The 25891-nt window shown below is 46.1% G+C and overlaps 6 protein-coding genes across 7 annotated transcripts in view; 3 read left to right on the top strand and 3 right to left on the bottom strand.

The window, feature by feature from the left end:
* LOC111074608 (brain tumor protein) overlaps window positions 1–11719 on the bottom strand; it is a 31948-nt gene extending 20229 nt beyond the window's left edge. The window contains exon 1 of the mRNA XM_022367457.2: window positions 11271–11719. The gene's annotated coding sequence lies outside the window, so the exon portion shown is untranslated. The remainder of the gene's footprint in view (window positions 1–11270) is intronic.
* Window positions 11720–12796: 1077 nt separating this feature from the next.
* LOC111074613 (probable DNA-directed RNA polymerases I and III subunit RPAC2) lies at window positions 12797–13288 on the top strand. The gene is made up of 2 exons (XM_022367466.2): window positions 12797–12908; window positions 12966–13288. Exons 1-2 carry the CDS (start codon window positions 12891–12893, stop codon window positions 13278–13280), a joined length of 333 nt encoding a protein of 110 aa, XP_022223158.1. The 5' UTR covers window positions 12797–12890; the 3' UTR covers window positions 13281–13288.
* On the bottom strand, window positions 13218–14080 carry LOC111074612 (dynactin subunit 6). The gene is made up of 2 exons (XM_022367465.2): window positions 13889–14080; window positions 13218–13828 (listed from the first exon to the last, which is right to left on the bottom strand). Exons 1-2 carry the CDS (start codon window positions 13903–13905, stop codon window positions 13288–13290), a joined length of 558 nt encoding a protein of 185 aa, XP_022223157.1. The 5' UTR covers window positions 13906–14080; the 3' UTR covers window positions 13218–13287.
* LOC111074610 (asparagine--tRNA ligase, cytoplasmic) lies at window positions 13970–16028 on the top strand. Its single transcript, XM_022367462.2, has 2 exons — window positions 13970–14116; window positions 14248–16028. Exons 1-2 carry the CDS (start codon window positions 14086–14088, stop codon window positions 15888–15890), a joined length of 1674 nt encoding a protein of 557 aa, XP_022223154.1. The 5' UTR covers window positions 13970–14085; the 3' UTR covers window positions 15891–16028.
* A 3424-nt stretch (window positions 16029–19452) lies between these two features.
* LOC111074627 (protein anon-37Cs) lies at window positions 19453–21365 on the top strand. The gene is made up of 2 exons (XM_022367479.2): window positions 19453–19608; window positions 19708–21365. The coding sequence occupies exons 1-2, from the start codon at window positions 19601–19603 to the stop codon at window positions 21239–21241; spliced, it is 1542 nt and encodes a 513-aa protein (XP_022223171.1). The 5' UTR covers window positions 19453–19600; the 3' UTR covers window positions 21242–21365.
* LOC111074628 (aromatic-L-amino-acid decarboxylase) lies at window positions 21318–25165 on the bottom strand. Of its 2 annotated transcripts, none has more exons than XM_022367480.2 (3): window positions 24041–24188; window positions 23882–23967; window positions 21318–22863 (listed from the first exon to the last, which is right to left on the bottom strand). In XM_022367480.2, exons 1-3 carry the CDS (start codon window positions 24137–24139, stop codon window positions 21513–21515), a joined length of 1536 nt encoding a protein of 511 aa, XP_022223172.1. In that variant the 5' UTR covers window positions 24140–24188; the 3' UTR covers window positions 21318–21512. The 2 variants fall into 2 exon arrangements, with proteins under 2 accessions (XP_022223172.1, XP_022223173.1); XM_022367481.2 differs by lacking the exon at window positions 24041–24188 and adding an exon at window positions 25007–25165 and having other exon boundaries at window positions 21319–22863.
* Between the last annotated feature and the right edge of the window lie 726 nt (window positions 25166–25891).

Below are 25891 nucleotides of genomic sequence, written 5' to 3'. Positions count from 1 at the left end.
GAAGAGATGCCTTGTCTCTGCCTGCTCCACTCTACTCCGTTCCATTTGTAGCCCCTGTGATCGATGTACCCTTGGCCCCCACCGAGTTAGCACGAGCAAGAGACAGAGACAGCGCTCGACGAGTCTTGTCCTTGCCAGCGGTTCATGAACCTCCTGTCCATGACGGACGGCGACGTGGTTAAAGTAGCAAAAAGATACCGATACGGCGGCAAAAAAGTCAGCGTCATGCCAACAAAAAATTACGCCAACCGCTCAATACACATATGTATGTACATATGTACACTGCTGAGAGAGCGAGAGAGTATCTGGTAAGGGGGGATGCTCGTCTAGGCCAGGGCACAACACAGCATTAATTTCCCCGACCTCAACCTCAACTATTTTTATTGCCATATTGACAGACAATTCAATCGAACCCGTTTCAATAGCCCCGCTCCCCCGGCCTAGACACTGTCGTCCCCTACCACACACCAAGCTAATTCAAGTAACGGCACGAGGGGAAGAGGAAGGGGGACGGCTCGATCCCTTTTAGCAGCTGTCGCCGATCTACCCCTGCGCTTCCACAGCCACGCCACTGCCACCAGATGTTTCCCTTGGACGAACGATGATCGGAGGGCAAACCCAACCCCAACCCATAAACCATCCAACAACAGCAACAATGCACACGTATTTGTTATGGCTCTTTCAATAATTTTTGGGAAAGACGATGGAAAAAATGTGACACTTGAAACCGGAAATTAGCAGCGGCAGCTGTCGCTGTCGCTTTCCCACTCGTTGCGTCTGCTCCTTTATTTTATCCGCGCTCTTAGCCAGGTGGGAAAGAGTATGCTTATGCACTTAAGAGACCACAAAGAGAGAACTAACACAGAGTGCAGCTTCTCTCTAGGACACAAGGCTGACCGAATGGGTAATGCCCTGCCTGCTTCTACACAAGTATCAACAGGAGGAACATTTTTAAGATCTTGCATCACTGACAAACAAATCTGCGCATTAGTCCACCACGAGTATAAACAGTTAGCTACACGTTTGGTTCCGGAACACGAGCGATTTGAGCCTTGAGTAATAATGGAGCAATGGAGACAGTATCAACGAGAACAAAAAGTTCCTCCATCAGCTTTTCTTACGCTGTTGAATTGCTCAATTTGGGTTGGCAACAGCAACACCACACAAATACGTAGAAGAAAACGAAGAGGAAAAAAAAGAACAAGGTATAATGGAGAGAGGGGGGTTATTATGTTTTTGGTGGCATAAGGCAATGTAACTCTAGCCCCGTGGCCCGCATATGTATGGTAGTTCGTAGATCCGAGAGACGATCCAGGCCCATGCCCAGGTCCGAGGTCGGGCAATACTGACCGTTCTCGTCTTTCAACGCCCACCATATCCCCTTACATTACCGCTAATAAGGGCTCTTTATTGAACTCTTCTCTCACTCGCTCTCCTCTTGATTGTTGTACCCCCCTGCTGAGACAATGTGTCTCTCCGCACTGACCTCATAATTCGCATTAAGCCACATAATAAGCGAGGAAGATCATCATATTCCTCCGAACCCCTGCCCCGCCCTAAATTGCACTGGGTTCGGCCATCCATGAGCAGGAAATTTCAATCAACCCGTTGAAATTCGAACTTCTGCGGGCCACGACTCGAGCTTTTTTATATACCCTTGCAGAGGCGCTTATATTCTTTTAGTGAGACATTGCGACGATCAGAAGGAATCGTATGCAACGCAGTGTGGTATAAAGTTTTGTTTATGCAACTAGTTTAAGAACTATCTGTAGGAAGATAAAACAATATGTCGATGACGGTCTTTGTTTTAATTAGAAACAATAAAAATGTTTAGGTATTGGTTAATGGAAATAATATCTACTAGATTCTTCTTCTTTCTACTGCCTAACGCTTTGCAGCTCCATTTGTGGAGGGACAGATTATGTCTGGCCTCAAGGGTATTGTTGCTTCGGTGCTAATAAATTAATTTCCATTCATTTTTCTGCTGCTGCTTTTTCTGTGTTCCCCTTTAGTTTTTTTCGAGTTCTCAGAAGGCTCGCGGTTTGGTCAAAATGTTGCGAAAACGATGCGAGGGGGAAGGGCTTTAGCTGGAATCGGACAAAGGCAAACCGGTGAGAGCACAGGGGCGAGAGGTAGCGAGAAACAGCGCTTAAATGACATTAGTTTGGACACAATAAATAAAACGTTAACAGCGCTAGAAAAACAAAGACAACAACATCAGCAACAGCAACAGAAACAGAAACCCCAAAAGTCAACGAACGGCTAAAAAATTCACGAACTTGAAAAAAAAGTGTGTAGCCAACGTTGACGCAAGCAGCGACAGAGGCAGAGGCGATGTCAATAAACCAACTATCCGACGACCTGCGTCGTTGCGGCTGAGTTGCTTAGACGCGGTCCATGAATATAGCCACAGAAGCAAAAGCAGCAAAAAAGAATAGACAAGAATAAACTTGTTGCTCAGGCAAACAGCAACAAATCGCTTGATAAATGTCCTGTGGCGGCAGCATACAAACGTACATAAATATGTACATAAATACACACATACCTACATATGTCTGTACATGTGTATGGCAAAAGCTCAGCGCGGAAGTTGAAGAGCAACAACCACGAGAATATTAAGAACGCATCGATGCCGTCAGCACATGTTTCGCATGCTTTATGGGCTCCTCCTACTCCTACTTCTACTGATACTCCATCTATCTCTCTCGCACCCATTACACACATCGCATACTACTTCTCCTTCTCCCCAGACAGAACCGAACATACATACATATGTATGTACGTACGCACGTGCGATATATATGATTAATGCTCTCGTCCTACTGATGCTCTGGCAGAGGGTATGAGCAGTGGGTGGACAGTTGGGATGGGTCACTCCAGAGAATTAGAACAATAAAATTTAAAAAAAGTTATATATTTTAGATTCTATAAAAATCTAAATCTGATCGAAGAGTAAATGTACAGATCGCATAGATCGATCCTGAGCAGGGTATTTGCGGGATGCGGCTGGACCCATGCTGACAGCGTGATTCATGCTTGTCTTCATTTGGTTATCTTCCGCCCTCATGACAGCGGCAGGTATTGGGTTTCTAGTACGAAGGATAAACATGGAAATGGGCCTAACGGGGCCCCTTGCCCTTGCCTGATAGATTTATTGTCGATGCGAAAATAAAAAGCTCTTAAGTACTCGTATTATTCTCTCCTTGAGTATCCCTCTCTTTTTCTCTTAGAAAACAACAATGTTATTTATGCAGCACAGGAGAGAATGGAGCCCCCAGAAAGTGGGGGGAGAGACGGGTAGTTTGAAGAACTTTGTCACTGCCTTGTGTTGGGGAGGGGGTGCTCTCGTGTGTGGTGTGTAGGCGAGTCTCATGTAATTGATGAACGCTCTTATTTATTGCAGGCTTTAACTGTCACTTTTTGGGACATTTTCCCAGGGAAGTCCTTGCCGGTGAGGGTTCTCGTACCTGAGATGCTCGATGCTCATGTTCGATTCCTCCATGGTTCAATGCCACAGTTGTTCCATTTACCATTTCGTTCCTCTTGCCAATTCACCTTCGCCCACAGTTGCGCGATCTTCACACGCGCGGACTGGGCGTGAGGGGGCGGGAGAGTGGAGGAAGGGGGGTTAGCTAAGCGTCTGTTCTTTTGTTTCAAACTCGTTTGTTGGCTCTACCTAGGCAGAGGCTGTGGTAGAAGCAGAGGCAGCAGCAGAGGCTGGACTGGAGGCATTTCAACTTTCAAAAAAAAAAAAAAAAACAAATTCAGCGCCAGGTTGTACTACGTTAATACATATATATATATATATATATATATACATATGTACATATGTATGCATGTACACTTGAACCCCGTGACTACAGAGTCTCTTTGTGATGCCTTTTTGGTCGTCTTGGCCAAATTCGCTTTGTTTTGCCTGCTTTATTGTTATCTCTCGTTCTTTGCTTATTTGCTTCTGAAAACTTTTCTTTCTCCCCGCTCTGCCTCAGAGTTCTGTTGCCCCCTGCCCACATTTCGCCAACCAACGAAGCAGCTGTCATTAGGTCTGCGTTCCATTCCCCAGTTCCCCACAGCCACTTCCCCACAACCACTTCTAATGTCTTTGTTGCCTTGCCTTCCTCTTGTGGCGTTCTTTCACCTTTGCGACGGGGTCTTTTTTGTGACTGTGGAAATTTTTGTGGTACGAGCATTTTGGCAGAAGGTCAACGTTCATAATTGTCTGTATTCTGTGGCACTCTTTAAGCCAACGAAGCGGGGCAACGCGGGCTCCTTCTCTCACACAATTTTAATATTAGATGCGGCAAATTATTAAATTTGTTTTATTCAACGGAAATGGCACTTTGGGTCGATCCAGAACGTGATTTTCTGTACAATCCCCTCTGTATATCATGTTAGGTATGTACATATGTACACATTTTTTGAGCATCAAGCCTTGCTACATTCATACATAAACATACATACATCTATGGTTAAATATTTAAATTATTTTTTAAGATGGTTTCAGCAGCATGGTGTAAAATTGAGAGCCGAAAGAGCATTCTATGGCGTTACTTTTAAAATTGTTTTGCATAACTCTTCCTCTTCACATTCTCAATTCGCACCCCATTCTTATTATTTTCCTAATCAGATCTGGAAGTTCTTTCGACTGGGCCTGCATCCACTTGCTTCCCTGAGAGCCGAGCCTTGATTGGGTTATTCCCACCTTACTTTCCCCAAAGAACTTCGGAGCGAAATTCCCCTGTTTAAAATTGGCTCTCCAAAGGTTAAAGGTTGCCACCAGATTAGGGAGAGGCCCATTCCCAAAAGTGGGGCGTTTGATCTATGAAGCCGAAATGGAAACAATTATATGATTCCATAATTATGGGGATTGTCTGTTTGGTAAATGGGGTGGGGCGGTGAGGTGAGGGGATGCCAGGCCAGGCACTAACTTCCAACATCATTAACCAGTTCTACGGGTATGGTCGGTTTCTTCGGAGTTGTCTGCACTCACGAGTAAATGAACCCACCCGACCCTCGAGAGCGCGACCCGCCAACACAAGAGCCGAGAACTCAAACAACAACAGCACAGCCCCCCAACAATCAGATCCGAACAACTGCCAATCATCGAGCAGCGGAGCAGCGAGCAGCAAGCAGCAAGCCACGATAGCGGCGGCGTTGGCGTCCACGAACATTGACCTTCATTAAAGAACAAGAAGAAGAACCAGAACCAGCTTCAACATAGTTTTAAGCTCTGTCGTATTTTCTCTGATAGCTGCTGCTGCTGTTGTTGTTGTTGTTGTTGTTGCTGCTGCTGTGGGCCATCAATCACTCTCCTGCTCGCTCACTCAAGTTTGCTCTTTCAGTACTTTCCAAACGAGGCAGCGGTCGTTTTTTGGTGCAGCACGGACACTGGACACACTGAGACTGGAGTTAGTCAGAATGGTGTTAGATGTTAGTTGCGAATGGATATGGGAACCCTGTCTGTCCCCGACAATCCCCTGTGTAGAGGAGAGGCTGCCTCGTTTGGTCAGTACTTGAAGCTCTTTCTTTGTCTACTCTACGAGGCGCTGTATCTAGCCAACGGTACATTTGCGTACGTTTCTCTGCTGTAACAATATTATTATTTAATACTGACACTTTACAGCACAGAAACAACACCAACACACGAAATGCAGAATGCGTTGCCTAGCTTCTGGGAGGAGCGGGAAAGGGGCAGGGGGGGACTCACTTCTCGTTTGGAGCTGAATCACCACAGCCCAAAGCCACGAAAGAATAAATAATAAGTGACTTTGGCCAGGCAGACAAGCGGAGGAACAGAGAGAAAGAGGAGGAGAGGAGAAATATCTAATAAGAAATCAGCAAAAGCCGAGTCTGAAAAACGTGTTTCTGTGTTTTTTTTCTTTGTTTTTTCTCTTGTTGCTGTTTTTTGTTCGTCCCCCGGGTGGACGTTTGTTAGACAAGGGGGAGGGAATGTTAGAGGGAAGAAAGAGTCGAAGCTCCAAGTAAATTGTGAAATCATTTCTATTTCGAAGCAACAACAAGCGGAAGCAACAACAGGAACAACAGGAACACCAAGCCAGCAGAAACAAAACCAAAGAATTGATAGGAATATATGTACATATGTATGTATGTATATACATACGCGCTGGCTGGTAGCTTCTCCCTGGACATCAGCCCACCCCCCACCAACACTCAACAACGGCATTTGCTTTGTTTTATCAGCAAAAGCTAAATATACATATGTACATATGTATGTATGTACAAATACTATATTTTGAGCTTCACCGCACTACAATACTCTGAATATTTCCATATCAATGTTTCAATGCGGACTCAAGTCGGTCCGCTCAAGGCACATCAAATAAAGGTGAGGCAGAGCAGACCCACTCCTGTACTGGATCATGTACTGTCATTACTGATTACTGTAAGTGTTTTTTGCACCATCCGGACTGCCTTACCCCGTCTATTGAATGTGTCTTGGGTACATGATGATGCTGATGCTGTTGCTGGCTCTTGCTCTGTTTCTTCTTGCGCGTGTCGCCGTTATTGCTAGATTCATTTGCTTTAACAGCTGTCTTGGTGTCGGCTCCGTCGTCTGGCCCCTGAGAACACAGAACCAAAGCCAAACAAAGTCAAAGAAAATGAAAATGCAAAGACGCAGGCAGCGTGTGAACTTTTCGAGCTCCGCAGCTCAAAAGAAGAAAGAAGCGGGAGAGCGTCACCAAGTGCAAGCAAGCAAGAACACAACGGAGTGGCGCGAGGGGTCGTTCTGTGGATACCCTTGCGGATCCGTCGTGCCCATGGAAATTCTCAATACAATATACATTAAAAAAATCGTTTATGTTATTAATTATCTCTAATTGTATAAAATCATTTAGTACTAAATATTTTTTTTACGGTTTAAATATTATAGACTTTATCTCGGCTAATCAAATTATCATACCCTCTCCAGCAAGGGTATGGACAAGAGCAGCATCAGCCAGAGAAACAATATGAGAACTCAGATTCAAGGCTACCCAGACATGGTGGTCAGAGCGAGACGGCGCGTGAGCCACAAAGGAGGAGACACGAAGGAATCCAAAACATGTGTACATCAAAAGGGGAAAAGACACAAGCAAAGCAAACAAACAGAAGACACATGCTGGGGTCTCGGTTCCAAGAATAAGCAGAGTAAAAGCACAGAGCGACTGGGGCTTGAAGGAGACGAATCTCTGTTGAAAGATTTCGCAGCTCTGATAGAATGCCCCCCGCCACAGACACGACACAGACCCTGCGCTGCGATCCCTGCCGATCATTATGATGATAATGGTATCTATTTTAATAACACAGCCCAACCTGTTCAGGCACAACCGAAAGAAACCCAAACACCCTTCCTGCCTAGCAGGGAAACTATTCAAAACAAAAAGTTCGTACAAAATTCCCACGAACTCACGAACCGTGCCCCGCCCTTCCCTCTCCAGCCATGCTTACAACCCTCTTTACTGGGCCCATAAAGATTCATTTACAAGACACTTTTCTTGGGACAATTTTCCGTTTCCATTTGCATGCGTTAAATTTTCGCATACTCATTGACGGGCGGGACGGGACGGGACGGGACAGAGACCGAGACCGAGACCCGACCGAATCTCAAACTAGGGAAAACTACCCCTGACGGTTAACAAAAGTAAATGACCTTTAATAATGATGTTCAGCAAATTATGTGGACAAGAAGAGGAAACAAAAGGTAGAAGATAGAAGGAACACTGAACAGGAACTGGAAATGGAAACGGTTGTCCTACCGAATCATCCAACTAAAAACCATCAATCTCTTACACAAACAAAAACCACACCCAGACATCAGGAGGAGGGGGCTGCAATGAAACCATTTTATGTGGCAAAACCCCCAAAGGTAAAATAACACTAAAAGAAAAGCCCAGCTCCAACTCCCCCAGAGAGGAGTGCAATTAAAGTCGCTGCTTGAGTTTATGACGTCATAAAGTTGCAATCGAAGATTCCTCGGCTGCCCGCCCCCCCTCCACCCCCCGTAGCAATGTAAATTCATATTTTAATACATCTGTATCTACATAAAACGTAAAAAAGAATACACATAAATTCATAATATTTCCGATAAAGGTGTACAGACCCATTCAAAGCCAGGCAATCCAATCCACATCCAAAACACCCTCCAGCCAGCTCTAGTGGAAATCAAATCAGCTAGGGTTGCCATTGTAGTATACAAACGCATATTCATATCAACATGTGTGTTCTGTGTGTGAGTGTCGTGTGTATGTGTATGTGTACGTTGTGGAGGAGGGTTGCCTTCGTCTGCCTGGGGTCAATGCACAAAAATGCGTAGAACGTGCCGTGCCCAGTCCGCAGCACGTTGTGGGGTTTTCGCACACTCGCACGCAGCCAGCGGCAGCACTGATGCTGGGGGAGATGTGGCTGTGGGTGTGGGCTGGGTCTGGCCCAAAAGTTTGTTGACCCCAAAATCAAGAGACAAAAAGCAATATGCGTAGCTGTACATGTGCAATGGCATTGGTATATTTCGGGGTAAGACGCACCCCTTAAGAGGGTGGATTAGCAACGGTCCCCGCTCCACCTCCACAACCCTACACTCCGCTGCGATACCTCTCTTCCGCTGGGGCATTAATAATACGGCTGACATGACTATTTATTTATTTGCAAGACACTTTCCCTAACGCTCCTGGGTCTGGGCCTGGGCCTGGGTCTGGGGGTGGCAGACTCAGAACCCGACCAGACAGACCAAAAAAAGGATCAAAGTCAGACGCACACGATATGCCACCAGTATGGTGGAAATTCAGCTTTCAGCAATGCAGTGAGGCAGACGTCGGACGACCCCAGCAACCACCCTTCCTAGCATGAAGCAGGAGCTGCGAATGCAAGGCGAAAGAGCGGCAGCTGTAAAAGTTCAACAATAAAAGTAGGAAGCAACAGAGCAAAAAAAGTGAAACGAAAACGAAATGAAACTACACACACACACACACACACACACACACACACACACAGGGTACAAGGACTGGCTCAGGACATTGCCGCCGCTGTCGCCATCGACAAGGGATGGGGCCCGTCCTCCGTGGCTTTCTCACAACAACCACCACCAACAGGAGCAATACGGACGAGGGCAACAGACGGCATTGGACACATTTTACGGTTGTTCCACAGCGTATTATGCAAATCTCTTCAAGCAAACAAAAAATGTTTTAATTTCAATGGAAAATCTCTTCGAAAGTTTCCATACCCTTGCAGAGGGTACAATACGTTTTCTGACAAAAGAAATGAAAAAATCCAAATAGAATTTATATTTATAACAATATATCCCTGTCCAGCTGATACATTCCTGCTAGCTTGATCGGATCGTACATATGCATGTCACATATCACTCTAACAGTTGTGCAGGGTATTAGAAGCCTCGGCCCAAAAGCAGTCCAGTCCCTTCCTGTTTTGACAACTCTCATTCCAATTGTGCAGCTCACAGAGCAGCCCGAAAGCCAGAAAAGTGTGCAGCGAGAGCAGAAGCAGCAAGGAAACAAGAGCGAAAAGGAAACAACAGAAGAATGCACACACATATGTATGTATACATCATCTGTATGTATAAAGTACGGCTGCGTCTGGGACGGGACGCGATCACGCACACAGGCAGACATACAGACAGAGAGAGGGTGGGAGGTGTGTCTGTCTGGGCAGCATTGTTCGTTTACTCATTTAATTTTTTGTTGTTTTTGGGAATTCTAAAAATGCTCTCAGCTCCATCCTGCTGCGCTGCCTCCTCCTCCGCCCGTATCGAATGCAGCCGCCAGATGACAGGTTTCTGCCTCTCATTCTCCGCCTGCCTATTCTCACTCTCATTCTCCGTCTCCGGCTCTGGTTTTGTCTGCTTTTTATGCTCTTTCGTGCTGCTGTTGCCGCTGCTACTGCACAGGATGTTGGCCTCGCACGCTGTGGTGTGGTGTCTGCCTGCGTGTCCGCATCTTCCTTGGCATTCGCCTTCTGCCATGGCCATTTATACATATGTACATACATACATATGTATGTACAAATGTATAGTTTTCACCAACCATTAAAATACTCGAATGTAGTTTGGTTTGGTTTGAGTTTGGCATCACTTTTATTACAATTGATGAATCATAAGTTACTTGGCGCTATATATGTCGCTTACATATGTATGTACATATATGAAAATATTTATATACATATATCAGTCAAGTCAAAATTCCCCCCTCTTGATCCAAACACCTATAAAACTATTCCGGAAATTGTTTATTGTCAGAGTAAACATACATACATACATATGTAAAAATTTAAAGGGTTTACATGTACATACATATGTATGTATTTGCAAGCAACATCAGAACCTTTGCATATTCCCAGAAATATTACAGTGCCAGTTTTTGCTTTTTTTGAGACGATCGTGCCGCTTAAATGCAATTCCTTTGTTGCAAATAGAGCGAGGAGAGTAGCGGTAAGCAAGATGGGAGCAGCTGCCTCGCTCTCACAGCATAATACATACACCAATGTACACACATACATACATATGTATGTAACGCCGGTAGGCATGGCATACATACATACATATATGTATGTGTTCACTGCAGCGATGTAAAAACAACAGAAAAAGGGCGCACAGCATAATGGGGGAAACAAAATGGAAGCGGAACACAGCCTAGACCAAATTGCAACAACTTTTTGCAGCCTGGCGAAAATTAGGGGGAACGCATGGAGTTGAATGAAACGAACGCCAGAGCGAGACGAGACCATTACAAGTGTGTAAGTGACGAGGGGACGCAGCAGGGGAACACATGAGATAACGGAACATGCTTTTGCATTAGTCACCACCACCGAAAGACAGGCTTCGTTGACAAACAACAGATGTGTGGGGTGAGGGGTGCTTTGTGAGGGAGAGTCAATGACGCTTGGAGCAAGGAGGAAGGGAGCTGCTCGGCTAGCAACCTAGCAACGAAACAAGACATTTAAACCATTTGTAATTATTTATTAGCCGAATGTATCAAATTGTACACGACGACACAATAAAACAGAACGCCAAAGCTGTCTCGGCGTTCGCTTCCGCCTTCGCTGGCTTCGACGCAGCAAGCAGCAGCGGCAGCTGCCTGTATGTCTGTTATGTTGTTTGTGTGTGTGTGTGTGTGTGTGTAATGCATGAATTTGCATAATTTGGATTGCGGCCAAAGGGAGGCGTGGCTGTCATGGCCAAAATCAAAGTGACACTTTGGAGTTCAATAGGTGTATTTATTAACTATATTTCACTGTATTTGTTGCTGTTTCACACAAACCTGTATTGCAGTTTATTCCCGTTTATTTATGGGCGCGAAAACGCAAAGGTATATGGACGCCTCCGGGCCGCCGTAGTGTGCGTCTGTCGGTTTTTTTTTTTTTTTGAACTGCGCCACTACACGCTCAGCGTATTGCGAAAACAATTATGTTTGCCGTTGCAGTTTTTTTTGCTGCAGCCTCGCCTTGCACATAGCGGTTTGGTTTGGTTTAGTTCTTTGCTTCTCTTTTGCCGCCTTTTCTGCTGCTTAAGACTTTTTCGCCTTCAAACAAACACATTAACAAGCACAAATAAACGAATTAACAGCTGCGTCGTATGTCCCAAAATCCGCGACGAGAACTTATTAGAGCTGGAGTTATAGTTAGTCGTCTTGCTTTAGGTAGGGCTTAGAACAATATCTATAATATAAATTAAAAGACGCTCAAATCGCCGGCAGTAGAGGTGTCAAACCATCGAGGGCACTATCGATAGTATCGATGTTTTGCTGCTAGCCGCTACTATCGATGGTTTTGCGACTATCATGATAGTATCGAGCTACAGTTGTTGCGCTTTTGATATGTTTGGATCGGTTGCTATAAAATACGAAGACACATTTGTAAACGAATCGACAGGTGGCATCTAATTTTTACAAGTTGGACAAGTTCCTAAAAGGTTTCAATGGTTTTTTAATAATTATTTCAGCCCGATATATCACGATAGTATCGATTGTTTTTTCAAAACATTCGACGTTGATATTCCTCGATTTTGATATTCCGTTTAATATTCTTAGCTAGTTGGCCCTTTCAGCCCTTAACATATAATATTATGCAATTTCTCAATAAATTTTGTTTAGGATTGGCTAGTGTTCAGAACTATTTTTCATTGGATTGTTTAGATAATAGGGTACAAACAAAAGCGGCCAAAGCATAAAACGTAAATGTTGACTAAATGTGACGTCAGTGTTGCTGGTCAACCAAGTTTCTTTTATGCGTATGTACCTTTGTATACCTTATTTCTTTTAATTGATGTTAAATGTTTTGTTCCAAGCTCCATTGAAACATTAATAATAATGATTTTATCATAGATTGACATGTTTTTAACCTCTTAATGAATATATTTGTGTTTTATATACACATTTATCCCGGTTCTGATACCTATTATTGGTACCCGTGAGCTACAAAATTTCGTTGATGTCTTTAAAAAAGAGACTGACTAGTTTTGGCATTAATTGGAGCCTGAAATTACAAACAATATCTCAAGTCCATAATATCCATTTTCCCAAGGCATGCAGATTGTTGCTCATTCCGTGCCAAAGTTGCACAACAATGCTGCTACTTCATTTCCCCATGTTGCTGAAATTTTTCCCATACAAATCAAATGTATCATACGGGAACCGTGTGGAACATCACAAATAAAGTGACCAAGTCTAAAAATACGATTATATACCAGGAAGGTGTTCAAATAAAATACCATAAAGTATTTAAAATACCGTGAAACGGTCACGTCAGCCTGTTTGCATTCGATATATATTAACAGCGGGCTATTGAGCGCAAAATTGAGTGCTGTTATGCGCGGCATTGTCTGTCGCATGTGCCGTGCACGTTGTTTTTTTTTTTTGTAAACAAAAACGATCCTGTACAAAATGGGAGCCCTAGCAGAGGTTGGTGCCAAAACAAACCATAGCAGAACATAATGCCCACTGATCCGAATATCCCAGCTTGCAGGCGACGAGAAGAACGGCGAGGGATCCCGCACCTTTGTGTTCCTTAACGAGGGCCACACACTGGGCAACGCTCTGAAGACGATCATCGCCAGGTACCCAGAGGTAGACTTCTGCGGCTACACCATCCCCCATCCCACCGAGCAGAAGCTGCACTTCCGCATACAGTCGCGCCGGGACCGAGCCGTCGACCTGCTCAAGCGCGGACTTGAGGACCTGGAAGCACTGTGCGACCACACTATAGACACCTTTGGGAGGGAAATGGATAAATTTAATGCTGCGAATGCCAGAGGAGTGCAAGAGAATACATGAGTGGTTCCTAGACGACGCTGCGCGCTTTCTTTGGGTCGTAATTGGGCTTCCGCAGGTGGTGGTAGTTGGGTAGGACCTTGCGGAGGAAGTCGATTTGCAGCGTCTGAGAGCCTTGCTTCTCGATCGCCTCGCGCTGCAGTGCTTGCTGCCCGTACACGATGGTATTTTCCGGCAGCAGCTGGGCCGTGTGCATCCGTATGCCGGCTCCGACCACGCAGCCGCTTGGCACGATGACGCCCGGGCCCACATAGCATTTGCTCTCGAACACGTTCTTGTCCCCGATGCGGTCCGCCTCCACCGTGCAGCCGACCTCGAAAACGTTGTGTGTTCCAACACTGAGAATGTTGTTGGCATCCCAGCTGGCCCCGGCCTGCAGCCGGTGAGCGATGGTGGTGTACTCCTCCAGAATGCAGTTCTCCCCAATGATAATGGGACCCGCCTCAGCTACGACAGTGGCACTGGGGTGGACAACGCAGCCAGCGGAGAAGGTGATGTCACCGCGCAGGTTGCTCTCCTCGCAGACCACAGCCTTGGGCATTACCTTAATGCTGGAATGGGTTGTGGGGTTTAAAATGGAATATCTCCAGTCTGTAATAGCTGCTTCTCACCTGTTTTCAGAAGACATTTTTTTGTTTTGTTTTGGTTTTCCTGCTCAAAAATACGAAAGCATCGAACTCTGTTATCGAGTGGTACATACGTGACTATCGATTATCCGGTGGAGCAATCTGATGAAATTTTGTGCACATTTTAATAAGATTTTCTCGAGAAAAACACTTCATTAATCATCATTGTCGAACAGAATAGGATGCCCGCGGACTTGGCTGATTTAACCATAAGTAAGTACATTTGTTGTTTGCCAAATAACGACACGTGCCAGTCCACGTTGTCAGTATCGGACTGCAATGTGCATCAATATTCATACTTATACGTCCGGTGTGTGCCTCTGTGTGTGTTCCTTCCTGTGCAGGCGCCCTCTTCACCTCTGAGAAGAGTGGCAGCGACGAGTCTGGAGATGGCAGCGAGGCCAAGCCTTATAAGAGCATCTTGCAGGCGATGCGCCATGCCGGCAAGGAGCCGTTCCCGACCATCTACGTGGACAGCAAGGACCCGAACGCCGCGGAGGCTTTTGAGCCTGCTGCCAAGTCCCAGCTGAAAAAGATCCAGAAGCTGTTCGTGCGTGAGGGACACAAGAACGCCGAAAAGCAGCAGCGTGAGGCTGGGGATGCCGAGAAGCGCCAGCAGAACCTTGAGGAGGCGCGCAAGGTTAAGATCTCGGAGGACCCCAGCTGGCCCGTGGCCCGCAAAATCCGCATCATGGAGGGAACCGACAACCGTGGCTCTCGAGTTAAGGTCTATGGCTGGGTGCATCGCCTGCGCCGCCAGGGCAAGGCTCTGATCTTCATCACGCTGAGGGATGGCACTGGGTTCCTGCAGTGCGTGCTCAACGACCAGCTCTGCCAGACGTACGACGCTCTCACCCTGAGCACCGAGAGCACTGTGGTGCTGTTTGGCACCCTGAAGCTGGTCCCGGAGGGCAAGTCCGCACCTGGGGGCCATGAGCTCAATGTTGACTACTGGGAGTTGATTGGACTAGCGCCACCGGGTGGCGCCGACGCTATACTGAACGAGGAGGCGCAGCCGGATGTGCAGCTGGACAACCGGCACATCATGATCCGTGGCGAGAACACCTCCAAGGTGCTTAAGATGCGGTCTGTGGTGATGCAGGCCTTCCGGGCGCACTATTTCGCACGTGGCTACAATGAGGTGACGCCTCCCACATTGGTGCAGACCCAGGTGGAGGGCGGCTCCACGCTGTTCAAGCTTCAATACTTCAGTGAGGAGGCCTATCTCACGCAGAGCTCGCAACTGTATCTGGAGACCTGTCTCCCGGCACTGGGTGATGTCTTCACCATTGCACAGAGCTATCGGGCGGAGCAGAGCCGCACGCGCCGTCATCTGGCCGAGTACACACACATCGAGGCAGAGTGTCCCTTCCTCACTTTTGACGACCTTTTGGATCGGCTGGAGGACCTCGTTTGCGACGTGGTCGATCGTGTGCTGAAGTCCCCATGGGGCCATCTTGTAAAGGAGCTGAACCCCGACTTTAAGCCGCCGACGAAGCCCTTCCGCCGCATGAACTATTCCGATGCCATCAAATGGCTGAAGGAGAACAACGTGACCAAGGATGATGGCACTTTCTACGAGTTTGGCGAGGACATTCCAGAGGCCCCCGAGCGCAAGATGACCGATGCCATCAACGAACCCATAATGCTGTGTCGCTTTCCGGCCGAGATCAAATCGTTCTACATGTCGCGCTGCCCGGAGGATAAAACTCTTACCGAAAGCGTAGACGTGCTGCTTCCCAATGTTGGCGAAATCGTCGGCGGGTCCATGAGGATCTTCGACAGCGAGGAGCTGCTCAAGGGCTATCAGCGCGAGGGCATCGACCCCAAGCCCTATTACTGGTACACCGATCAACGCATCTACGGAACGCTGCCTCATGGCGGCTATGGTCTGGGACTGGAGCGCTTCCTCTGCTGGCTGCTCAACCGCTACCACATTCGCGAGGTTTGCCTCTATCCACGTTTCCTCGACAGATGCAAGCCCTAAGCATTTGCTATCCATCTAGCGCCAGCATTTATAAAAATAGTCCTCGAACTCGACTATTTTCAGCTTCAGCTCTAATCATAGAAACCTATCTGTATCCAAAATATCCTCAATAAAGGCAGCGCCTATGCTTGATCAGAATGTCCGGTTGCCTGTTTACCGCTCGGTCTCTGGAGCTAGGCGACGACATTCCTTTAACGTCGTACAGCTCAGATCCGGACATCATGATGAAGAAAGGGGAAACATAGTGATAAGGCAATCGAAATCCATTGAAAGACCAGCCACCAGGAGATAGAAAAGCAGCAAGAATTGCAAAAAAAAAAAAGAAAAGCATACAATTAAATAGAAGAATACTTCCGATTCGTTTGGAACACCTTTCTATATTCATCGTCAAAAAGCACTGCCGTCTTGGAGAACTTTCCTGTTCGTCATCACCTCACCCCCTTGTGTTTAAACTTTAAAGTATCCACCGATCAGCAGTATGGATATACTTTCATTTTCGTTTCACTTATGTGTCCCGTGACATAGTTTCAGTTCCCCTTCTCCTGTACACTTAATTGCTTATTATCGGATCAGCTTGTGATATTATCAAATAACTGTTCGATGTCCTTGTCCATGTAGGTCTCGGAGTTGTTCATTGTCTGGGAGTCGTCAAGCTCCATGTCCTCTTCTTGCGTGTCCTCGTCCTCGCCATCGTCGTCCTCATCGGCCTGCGGCACCGCCTCAACCTCAGCCATTAGATGTTCCTTGCGGTAATGGCTGCGCAACAGATCGCTTATTGTGGCACAGACAATTTGTCTCACCTGAGCATCGAAGCTGGGTGGCAGCCATCCGGTGCGTTCGTTGCAAATGGCGCCAGTCAGGGGAGTCGGAATCTTCTCCAGCATATCCTGGATCTTTTGGATGCGGACGTCGCAGTAGCGAAGCATGCACTGTCTGGAGCGAGGCAATTTGTGCTCGTCGAAGTAGGGATAGTCAATGTTCTGGACCAGATCACACTTTGGCTCCTCTGCTCCAAACTCCAAACTAGACAAACTCGGAGACGCCAGTGCCAAAGCGCAGGCGAAAGTCAAAGGTCTGGTAGTGGCGGCTGTTGAAATCCTTGCGCGGATCGTATCCATAGCGCACGTACAGCGTTCGCCAGGGTCCAATTGGGCTTCCGCAGGTGGTGGTAGTTGGGTAGGACCTTGCGGAGGAAGTCGATTTGCAGCGTCTGAGAGCCCTGCTTCTCGATCGCCTCGCGCTGCAGTGCTTGCTGCCCGTACACGATGGTATTTTCCGGCAGCAGCTGGGCCGTGTGCATCCGTTATGGATGGATGGATGGAACGCTCAGGATACGAGATTCCTAAATCGACTAATGATTAATCATGAATCTGCAATCTGCCCCTAAGACTTAAATTTACAATATTTAATTATTACAACTCTACGCACGATTTGTTTTAAGCGAAATTTGTAAGAGAAGCTAAATTAGACTCTTAATCTCGCGTCGTTAAAACACATCGAATTTAATTGTGTATAGAACATATCAACTTAGGTTCTTGGCTTGGAAGTTATCTTTTTGGCCAATTACTCATCTCTACGAGAATTAGCTTTACTCATCTCTGTGAATACAGTAAAATCGATAGTGTCTCGCTCATCGTTTCTGGCTCTTTTACACCAGACCATGGTACAACTATAAAAGGTAGTCCCATCGCGAGAGCTGCTCTCTTTTGAGGACGGTATTTTAGCAGTATACAACAACAGTCAAAGAGTGCTACCTCTTTCTAGCGCATGTCTCTCGTGCGTGGTGAATAAGCTGGTGGTCCTCCACTCAGCTGACGACGTCACCTATTAGTAATTTCACCATGCAACGGACCAACCATTCGCTATCAAATCGTGGTGGTTTTTTAATATTTTCTCTCTTTTTCGAGGTGAAGAGAGCGCTTTTGTGGTGACTTTCCCCTCTTTTTCGTGGTGTGAGCCGCATGTTCCTAACGGGAACCATATGGAGCGTCGCAACAATGAATCTTCATCGTTATTATTAATGATATGATTTAATCTATTACACTACTCAACAAAATTGAACTTTTTCTTTAGGCTGATAGATTTCGGGACTTAAAATTTTTTGTAGCACTTTATTTTTTTATCATGTAATTTTTTTTTAAAGAATTTTTAAAATCTGGTATTTTTTTCATGTGTTTTTTCAGAGGTAGTGCTTCTATTTTTCACATAGCTTAAGTATCTTATACCTGGTTGAATAGAACTTTGCACTTAGAACTGGAAGATATTAAGCTTTCAATTTCAACTTTCATAATTTTTTGCGGTATTTTTTTTTTGAATTTCGACTTTAAAAGCTCGGGAAAAGTCGAAAGAAAAATTATTCTTGGCATGCATTTTTATGAAAAAAAAAAACAACAAAATTATGAAGTTTGAATTTGAAAGCCAGGCGTTAATCTGCAGATACAAAAAGTCTGGGTCCGATTTATATCTGCATTTGCCAGCTTTTCAAAACTGTAAATTCCTATGCAACCAGATATAAGATACTTAAGTTATGTGAAAAATACAAGCACTACCTCTGAAAACTAGTATCACATGAGTCTGGAAACCAAATTTGGTTTCTCTAGCTCTTATAGTCTCTGAGGTCCAGGCGCTCATCGAGACGGACAGACGGACACGGCTATTGATGCTGATCAAGAAACGTTTCCTTCTCTGCGTTGCACACATCCACTTTTTCCACAAATACAAGATATATCCCTTAACTCTTTTTTGAGTACGGGTATAAATACCATATTTAAAAAAATCCTTAAACAAAAAAATTAATTCATAATTCGTTAAAAATTTTTAAACCCCGAAATCTATAAGAAAAAGTCATTTTGGGCCACAGCCAAATTGTCGTGTTAACTAGTGTTATCAATGGATATTTTTTTGGTACTCAGCGAACTTGTGAAGCAAAATTTTTTGGGTACAAAAAGATAATATTTATTATTGTACATCAAATACATGTAAAACTTACGCAAGTAGTAGCTTAAAATAATAGTAAAAGTAGTTACAGTAAAATAGTAAATAATAAATTCCTAGTCAGGATCAGTGCCTGGGGTCTGTCAAGCTCACCATAGTGCCCAGCATCCATGTGAAGACGATTATAGCTGGAAACGAGTCCGACATAATTTCTGGACAGAATGCGTTCATCATCACGAATAAGTTCCGCATATTGTCGTTCAAAGATTATCCGAATCTCTCCAGCTTGTAGCTGTTGACATTCTCCACGTTAAAAGGTATCCTATCTAGGACCAATTTTCGACGCCTTATTGAACCTTATTATGTAAACATACCAATGAGAAAGAGTTTTGAAAACTAACCAGTCCTAAACAAAATTGATTGAGAAATTGGATAAAATTATTTTTTTAGGGCTGAGAGGGCCAACAAGCTAGTAATATTAAATGGAATATCAAAATCGAGGAATATCAACGTCTTGTCGTGTCCGTCAGTATATGTACGGTATATTTTGATGGCATTGCATGGTATATTTGGGTATATTTCTGTGGGTCAGGCGGTATATTTTATTGATAAATCTTGTGGGTCTATCTGTCCTTCGGAACCACTAACGCCAACAGTTGAAACCACAAAAAAAATATATATATATTTGATTAATAAATCCACTCCACAAACAGCCATCAAAGCAGGTACTGCAGCATCAGCCACATTCGAAATTAAATTGCAAAGTATCGCTTGCTATGCAATGGTAAGTGTTGCTGCAGCAATCATCTCGACAAGCGGACGCGGCTGCCACTGAAATGCGGCACATAATGAAATGTAAACAACATCCTCTTGTTGCCTGCAGCTACAAACTATCCATCAGACGCAGCTTGTACAATGCCACGGCACTCCAATCGGATCTCAGCCGCCCGAACCACGGCCACGCCATCGGCAATGTGGATCTGGAGTCGGCCCGTCAAAATGCCAGAATCGTGGTTATAGGCGCCGGTCTGGCTGGTCTATCAGCCGCTCAGCACCTGCTGTCGCATGGTTTTCGGAGGACTGTTGTCCTGGAGGCCACCGAACGCTACGGAGGACGCATCAACTCCCAGCGCTTTGGCGACACATTTTGCGAACTGGGTGCGAAGTGGGTGCCCATCGATGGCTCTCAAGACTCTACGTATGAACTGCTGCGCAATGTCGAGGGGCTGGGCAAGCGGATTAGGCAACCGGAGAGGCCCGAGTACGTCCAAATAGACCACGACCAGAATAAAGTTAATCCAGCCATGGTTGACCTGATCGATGCTCTATTCCGTCAGCTTTGTGGGGGCTTGAGGGTCTCGGACAAAGTCAAGACTGGCAGTGACCTTCACTCGCTGGACAACGTGATGGCCTACTTTAAGACAGAGAGCGACAAGGCCATCGGACTCGCTTTTAAGCCGGAAGAGCAAAATACGGCGAGAGAGATTTTCCAGTCACTATTCAAGGAATTCAGCAGCGTCCTGGGCTGTTGCTTGGAGTACGTCAACATAGAGCATATTACCAGCTGTCCCGTGCAAACGGATCCTTGTCCGATCTATGTGCCCACCGGCTTGGACAATATTGTGGACGAGCTGACTCAACATCTGGGCAAGGAGCAGCTGCAAACGGGCAAGCCCGTTGGCCAGATACAATGGACGCCGTCGGCCCTCGGAAATCACAACAGCGTGGGTTGCCTTGACGGAAGTTTGTACAATGCTGATCACATCATTTGCACTCTGCCCCTGGGTGTGCTCAAGAACTTCGCTGGCATCCTGTTTAGACCTACGCTGCCGAAGGAAAAAATGATAGCCATACGCAACCTGGGATTCGGCCCAGGCCCGCTCAAGATCTATCTCTCCTACAAGCTACCCATCAGCCTTTGGCTCAGAAGCAACCTGCGACCGCTCGGCAATCTCATCAATCGCGTGGCCGATCGCCAAGCGGAACGGAGCTGGACACAACAGGTGGTGGAAATAACACAGGTCCCCAGTAGCCAGCACGTGCTGGAGGTGCGCGTAGGTGGTGGCTACTACGAAGAGATTGAGAAACTGCCGGACGCCAGGCTCTTGGAGCACATAACAACGCTGCTGAGGAAATGTATTAGCAACCATTTGGTGCCTTATCCACAGGGAATGCTGCGCTCCAACTGGAGCACCTCCGCCTGTTATCTCGGTGGACGTCCGTACTTCTCCACCAGAAGCAGTGCCCGCGATGTCCAGCGTCTGGCTGCTCCGCTGGGCGGAAAAGCTCCCAGCCTGCTCTTTGCCGGCGATGCGACGGCTCTGCATGGTTTCGGTACCATCGACGCAGCGCGATCCAGCGGCATACGAGAAGCGCAGCGAATCATCGAATACTATAACATCAAGCAATACAACTGATGCAGTCGGCTTTCAAAATTGCTACAAGCAAAATCCTAGTCAAAAATTACCTAGTTACAATTACAAAATTTCTTTTTGTTAGCAGATAAATTTAATTATATGTAGCATAATATACATTTAAAGCATTAACAACAACAACAACAACGATACGATAGGATGATAAGATACTAAATTGTGATGCGGCGATGAACGGTGAACGGTTCCCGATCCATCTTATTGCGATGCAAATTCCCTAAACATGTCACAACCCAACCGAGCGGCTGAGCTCGGCTTACTGCGCGGCCTCCAGCTCTTCGGAGGCGGCGGCACTGACCTCCTTCCACGAATACACCATATCTTCGGATTGAGTGAAGCGCGAGCAGACGGCCATTCGCAGGAAGTACACATCCCGTATCTTCGCCGGCACCATGTGGATATTTCCCCGGCCGTTGATGCGCTTTAGCAGCGCCTCGTTGCGCTCGTTGCTACCCTTGAGCCGGAAGCAGACGAGGCCCATGTTCACTTCGGCGGCCAGCTCGAAGCGCTCATCCGCGGCGCACAGCTCCCCGAACTGTGTGGCAAAGTTGCAGTGGCGGCGGATGTGGGCCTGCAAGTTCTCGACACCGTACAGCCGCAGGACGAACCAGAGCTTGAGGGCGCGGAATCGTCGCCCGAGGGGAATCTGCCAATGGCGGTAGTCCGGAGCGGAGCCTTGCATGTCGTGCTTCAGGTAGAGAGGATCCACATTAAAGGCATTCACCACCCAGCTTGGGTCCTTGAGCCACATTGCCGAGCAATCAAAGTTAACAAGCATCCATTTGTGTGGATTAAAGTTAAACGAGTCGGCCGTCTCGATGCCCTTCATCAGATGCCGGTACTCCGGACAGATGAAAGCGGAGCCAGCGTAGGCGGCATCCACATGAACCCACACATTGTGTTTGTTTCCCACCGGACCACATTCGTCCAGGCGGTCGAAGGCGCACGAGTTGGTCGTGCCCAATGTGACCACCGCATAAAAAGGTATCAGGCCATCCTCCAGGTCCTGCTCGATGGCCTTCTCCAGAGCATCGCCACGCAAGCGACTCTTCTCCGACTGCACCGCACGCAACTTGACCCCACCCAGAAGTCCCGCTCGCTCCACCGAGGAATGCGCCTGATCAGAGCAGTAGCCGACTAGTTTGCCAATGATGGTGTGCTCGGTCCAGTCCGGATGCTGAGCCTGGACCTCTTTCACCTTCTTCGCTTTGGCGCCCAGCAGGGCTACCAGAGTGGACTCGCTGGCCGTGCCCTGGATGACACCACCCCCCTTGCCGCCGGAACAGGCAAGGAACTCGGAAGGCAAATCGATCATCTTACCAAGCCAGTCCATCATCGCCACCTCCAGCTCGGTGCAGGCGGGACTTGCAATCCAGGTGAACCCTATGCATGCGATCGCTCCACTCAACATGTCAGCCACAATGGCCGGATACGAGTTTGCAGTGGGGAAGTAGGCGTGAAACTTAGGGCTGTGCCAGTGCGTCACACCTGGCATAATCACTCGTTCGATATCCTGCATCACGTCCTGCCAGTTCTCGGGCTTCTCGGGCGCTGCATCCGGAATCAGAGGCTTCAAGTAGCCGGGCTTCACCTCAGGCAGGACCCGTCTGCAAGGCACAAAATTGCATTAGCCAGTTGTATACCCATCTATTCAGGAAATCTTTCTCCTAATTGCCTCTCAAACTTAATTACCCCAGGCCAGCCCCAACCAACTATGTATGTGTATGTGTGTGTGTGTGCGCAACAGCAGCTTCCCCAGATTGTTGCCAAGGGTAATAAGAAATCAATAGCAATATCTACAGAAGTGGGCGGAGGCGGAGACAGAGGCAAGAGGGAAAGATGTCATGGTATGGGTAGAACTGGCATAATAATATTCTTCATTGTGGGAGTTATTGTTAAGACCCTCATAAGCCCAACATTTTCGTTTCTTTTAACGGCACCAAATCCTGGTAGACAAATTTTGAATCATGCCAAAGAAGATCCATATAAAATTAACTGCTAATTGAATGTTAATTCCAAATTTTTCCAGTTATTGTCTGTTTATTCATTATCCAATACGACCAAATTCAAGGCAATGGAAAATAAAACGAAGCCGTTAGATTTGCCAAAGAACAATGGAACGGCAACACACGTACATATACACGCCTATGCAAAGACTACCTTGAAACGCCAGCATTAAAAACCGTTTCAATGCTGTAATAAACGATTAGCTTCATGTGGCCAAGAGCAATAGTACAAATATAGATAGTAAGGAAACATGGCGTGTACAAAAATGAAAGTGTTTAACTTCAGAGTGCTGGGAAGGCCGCTGAAAGCGAGCGGGAATATGTAACAAAGCAAAGGTCGGATCGGAGAGACTTTCCCATGACTAACGCACAGTACAGTGCCGCGTGCCCGTTGTGTGCTGTGCTGTGTGCTAAATGTCATTCACTTGCTTGAAATCGAACAGAACGAACTTTCATATTAACACCGCACGCTGAGGTCAACCAACAGCAGCCGATATGTATCACATCTGTGTATGTACGTAGTACGTACGAGTATCGAATGCCTTAAATTAAACTTAATTTAATTTAATTCAAACACACCGATACACACCTCACACCCTGGCTAACCTCTCTCGCTTACCTGTCTCGTATGTTCTCCAAATATTCGGCTATAAAGTCCACCATTGATTTGGCAAAGTCCTTGAACTCCGGGGCCTCCATGTCGATCTTTAAGTAGAAAGGCGGGACACTAATAAGTGTAGAATATGGTGGATGTTAAGTTGCTCGTTACGCGACATACCGAGACCTTGGGATCCTTATCTTCCACCTTGGCCTTAGCTTTAGGATTACCGTTAGTTTGCGTGGGTTTGTTAGTGGTATTAGTAGGTAGCTCGCTCATTTTAGGCTCGTTGCAATTTATAAATTAAACACTAAGTGAGATCGATGCTCTGAGCGGGTTAGGTAAGCAATGGGAAAAAGTTGAAATGTTGATATTAAGTTTTATTAGTAAAATATTCACTACATATGTATGTATGTATAGATAATGCTAATCAGTACAGCAGCTGCGGCCCCTCCGCCACGAACTATTTTAAGCACGTACATACAGATGTGGGTAAAATTACACACAGACATACCCTACTCGTCAGTGTGAATCAATCTACTCGTATTATTCGAATTAATGTTTATAGCGATGTATTTGTATGCATAAATGTGTAAGGGATCTCCCAGTTTTGTGATTTTACATTTTCGGTTAAATATAATTAGGAACACACACACATAAACGTATTTGGCATTACTTTCGGCTCAGTGTAATTAATTTGACGATTAGAATTTCAGGTCCATTTTTTGAATTAATGGGTTTGTTTGTATTTTTCTCAACTCAATTCACTTCTAGGCAACGCAAACAAGTTGGCATTGGAGGCAGCAACTTTTTGCCCGCTACTCAAAATAAAAACTTTTTTCATAGATACACAACTTGTTAATCCAAAAGCCCAAAAGTAGTAAAGACAGGGAATTCTGCATATACTTAAAAATTGGGCCAGACCCTCGTATAGGTCTCTAGGTTACTGGGCTTGGAGACCGTCTTCGAGTTCAAGCAACAGTTGCGTATACGCCGCGTTAGCACAGAAAATAAAATTGTGTGTCCATATCCATTCAGTAATTATGTTGCCACAGCACTTTAAGTGTTTGCACGCACATATATGTATGTATATACATTTGTAAATGTCTATTCGTAACTGCAAATATTTAATAAAGAGCCACTTACCGTGTACTTTAGGTAAGTGAAGTGCCTTTAATTATTAGCACTTGTCGCGCTTTGTTTCCGCTTCGAACTAAATCTTTTGGTCTACTGCGATGCTTTCTGAGCTGTGATGATGGACCTACTCGGTGCTCGGCGTTTGCTTGTTAACTGAGCGCTGCTCGCACTTGGCCAAGGCATTTAAAGCCCAGCAGCAACCCACCGCCATCGTATCGGGCACGGGCAGGACCGGTTCAAGCCCCTCGGTCGTGGCTACGGAATGCAACATTCTCAACTTGTTTGTGCGATTCTCTTTGATTTGTTATTGCGCTCTTCTGGTGATTTTTTTTATTGCGCGTGACTCAGTTGCAGGACATTACACTCGGGGCCCAGTCAATGCAGTAATTAGCGGGATAAACCCGAGTACTTGACAGCAAGTGGGTCCGAGGAGATGACAGGAAACATCGAATGATCTTGAATTATCTTATTTGAAGTTAGGGGCATTAAAAGATCTAAAAAGATTCATGAAAAGGTTTAAAAATTAAACTAAAATTAATAATAATAATAACTTTGCATGTTTGTTTCTAAGATTGTTAAACCCATTTCAAATTGAAATGTAAAGACAAACCCGAATGCGTTAAATTCGGCTCACGTTCCTGCTCCTCCAATCCGTTTTTGATTCCCAAGTTTCGTTTTATGGGGGCAGTGCGAGTGAAGTCCAGGAATCCCCTGTCATGAGTCACACAGAGCAGGGATTTTCCTCAGCACGAGCGACAAAAAAGATACAAGCAAATTAAATTCATAGAAAACGAGACATTTATCATATCATCGCATTCGCACGGCTTACGCGCATTCACAAACAGGTTTTCAGAGCATCAACTGTGACGTGGTACGGGCGGCCCGATCCGCTCG

The sequence above is a fragment of the Drosophila obscura genome, unplaced genomic scaffold (assembly GCF_018151105.1).
Source record: "Drosophila obscura isolate BZ-5 IFL unplaced genomic scaffold, ASM1815110v1 contig_46, whole genome shotgun sequence".
Taxonomy (NCBI): Eukaryota; Metazoa; Arthropoda; class Insecta; order Diptera; family Drosophilidae; genus Drosophila; species Drosophila obscura.
Note: the sequence above shows the minus strand (reverse complement) of the source record. Positions and strands in the feature narration are given on the sequence as shown.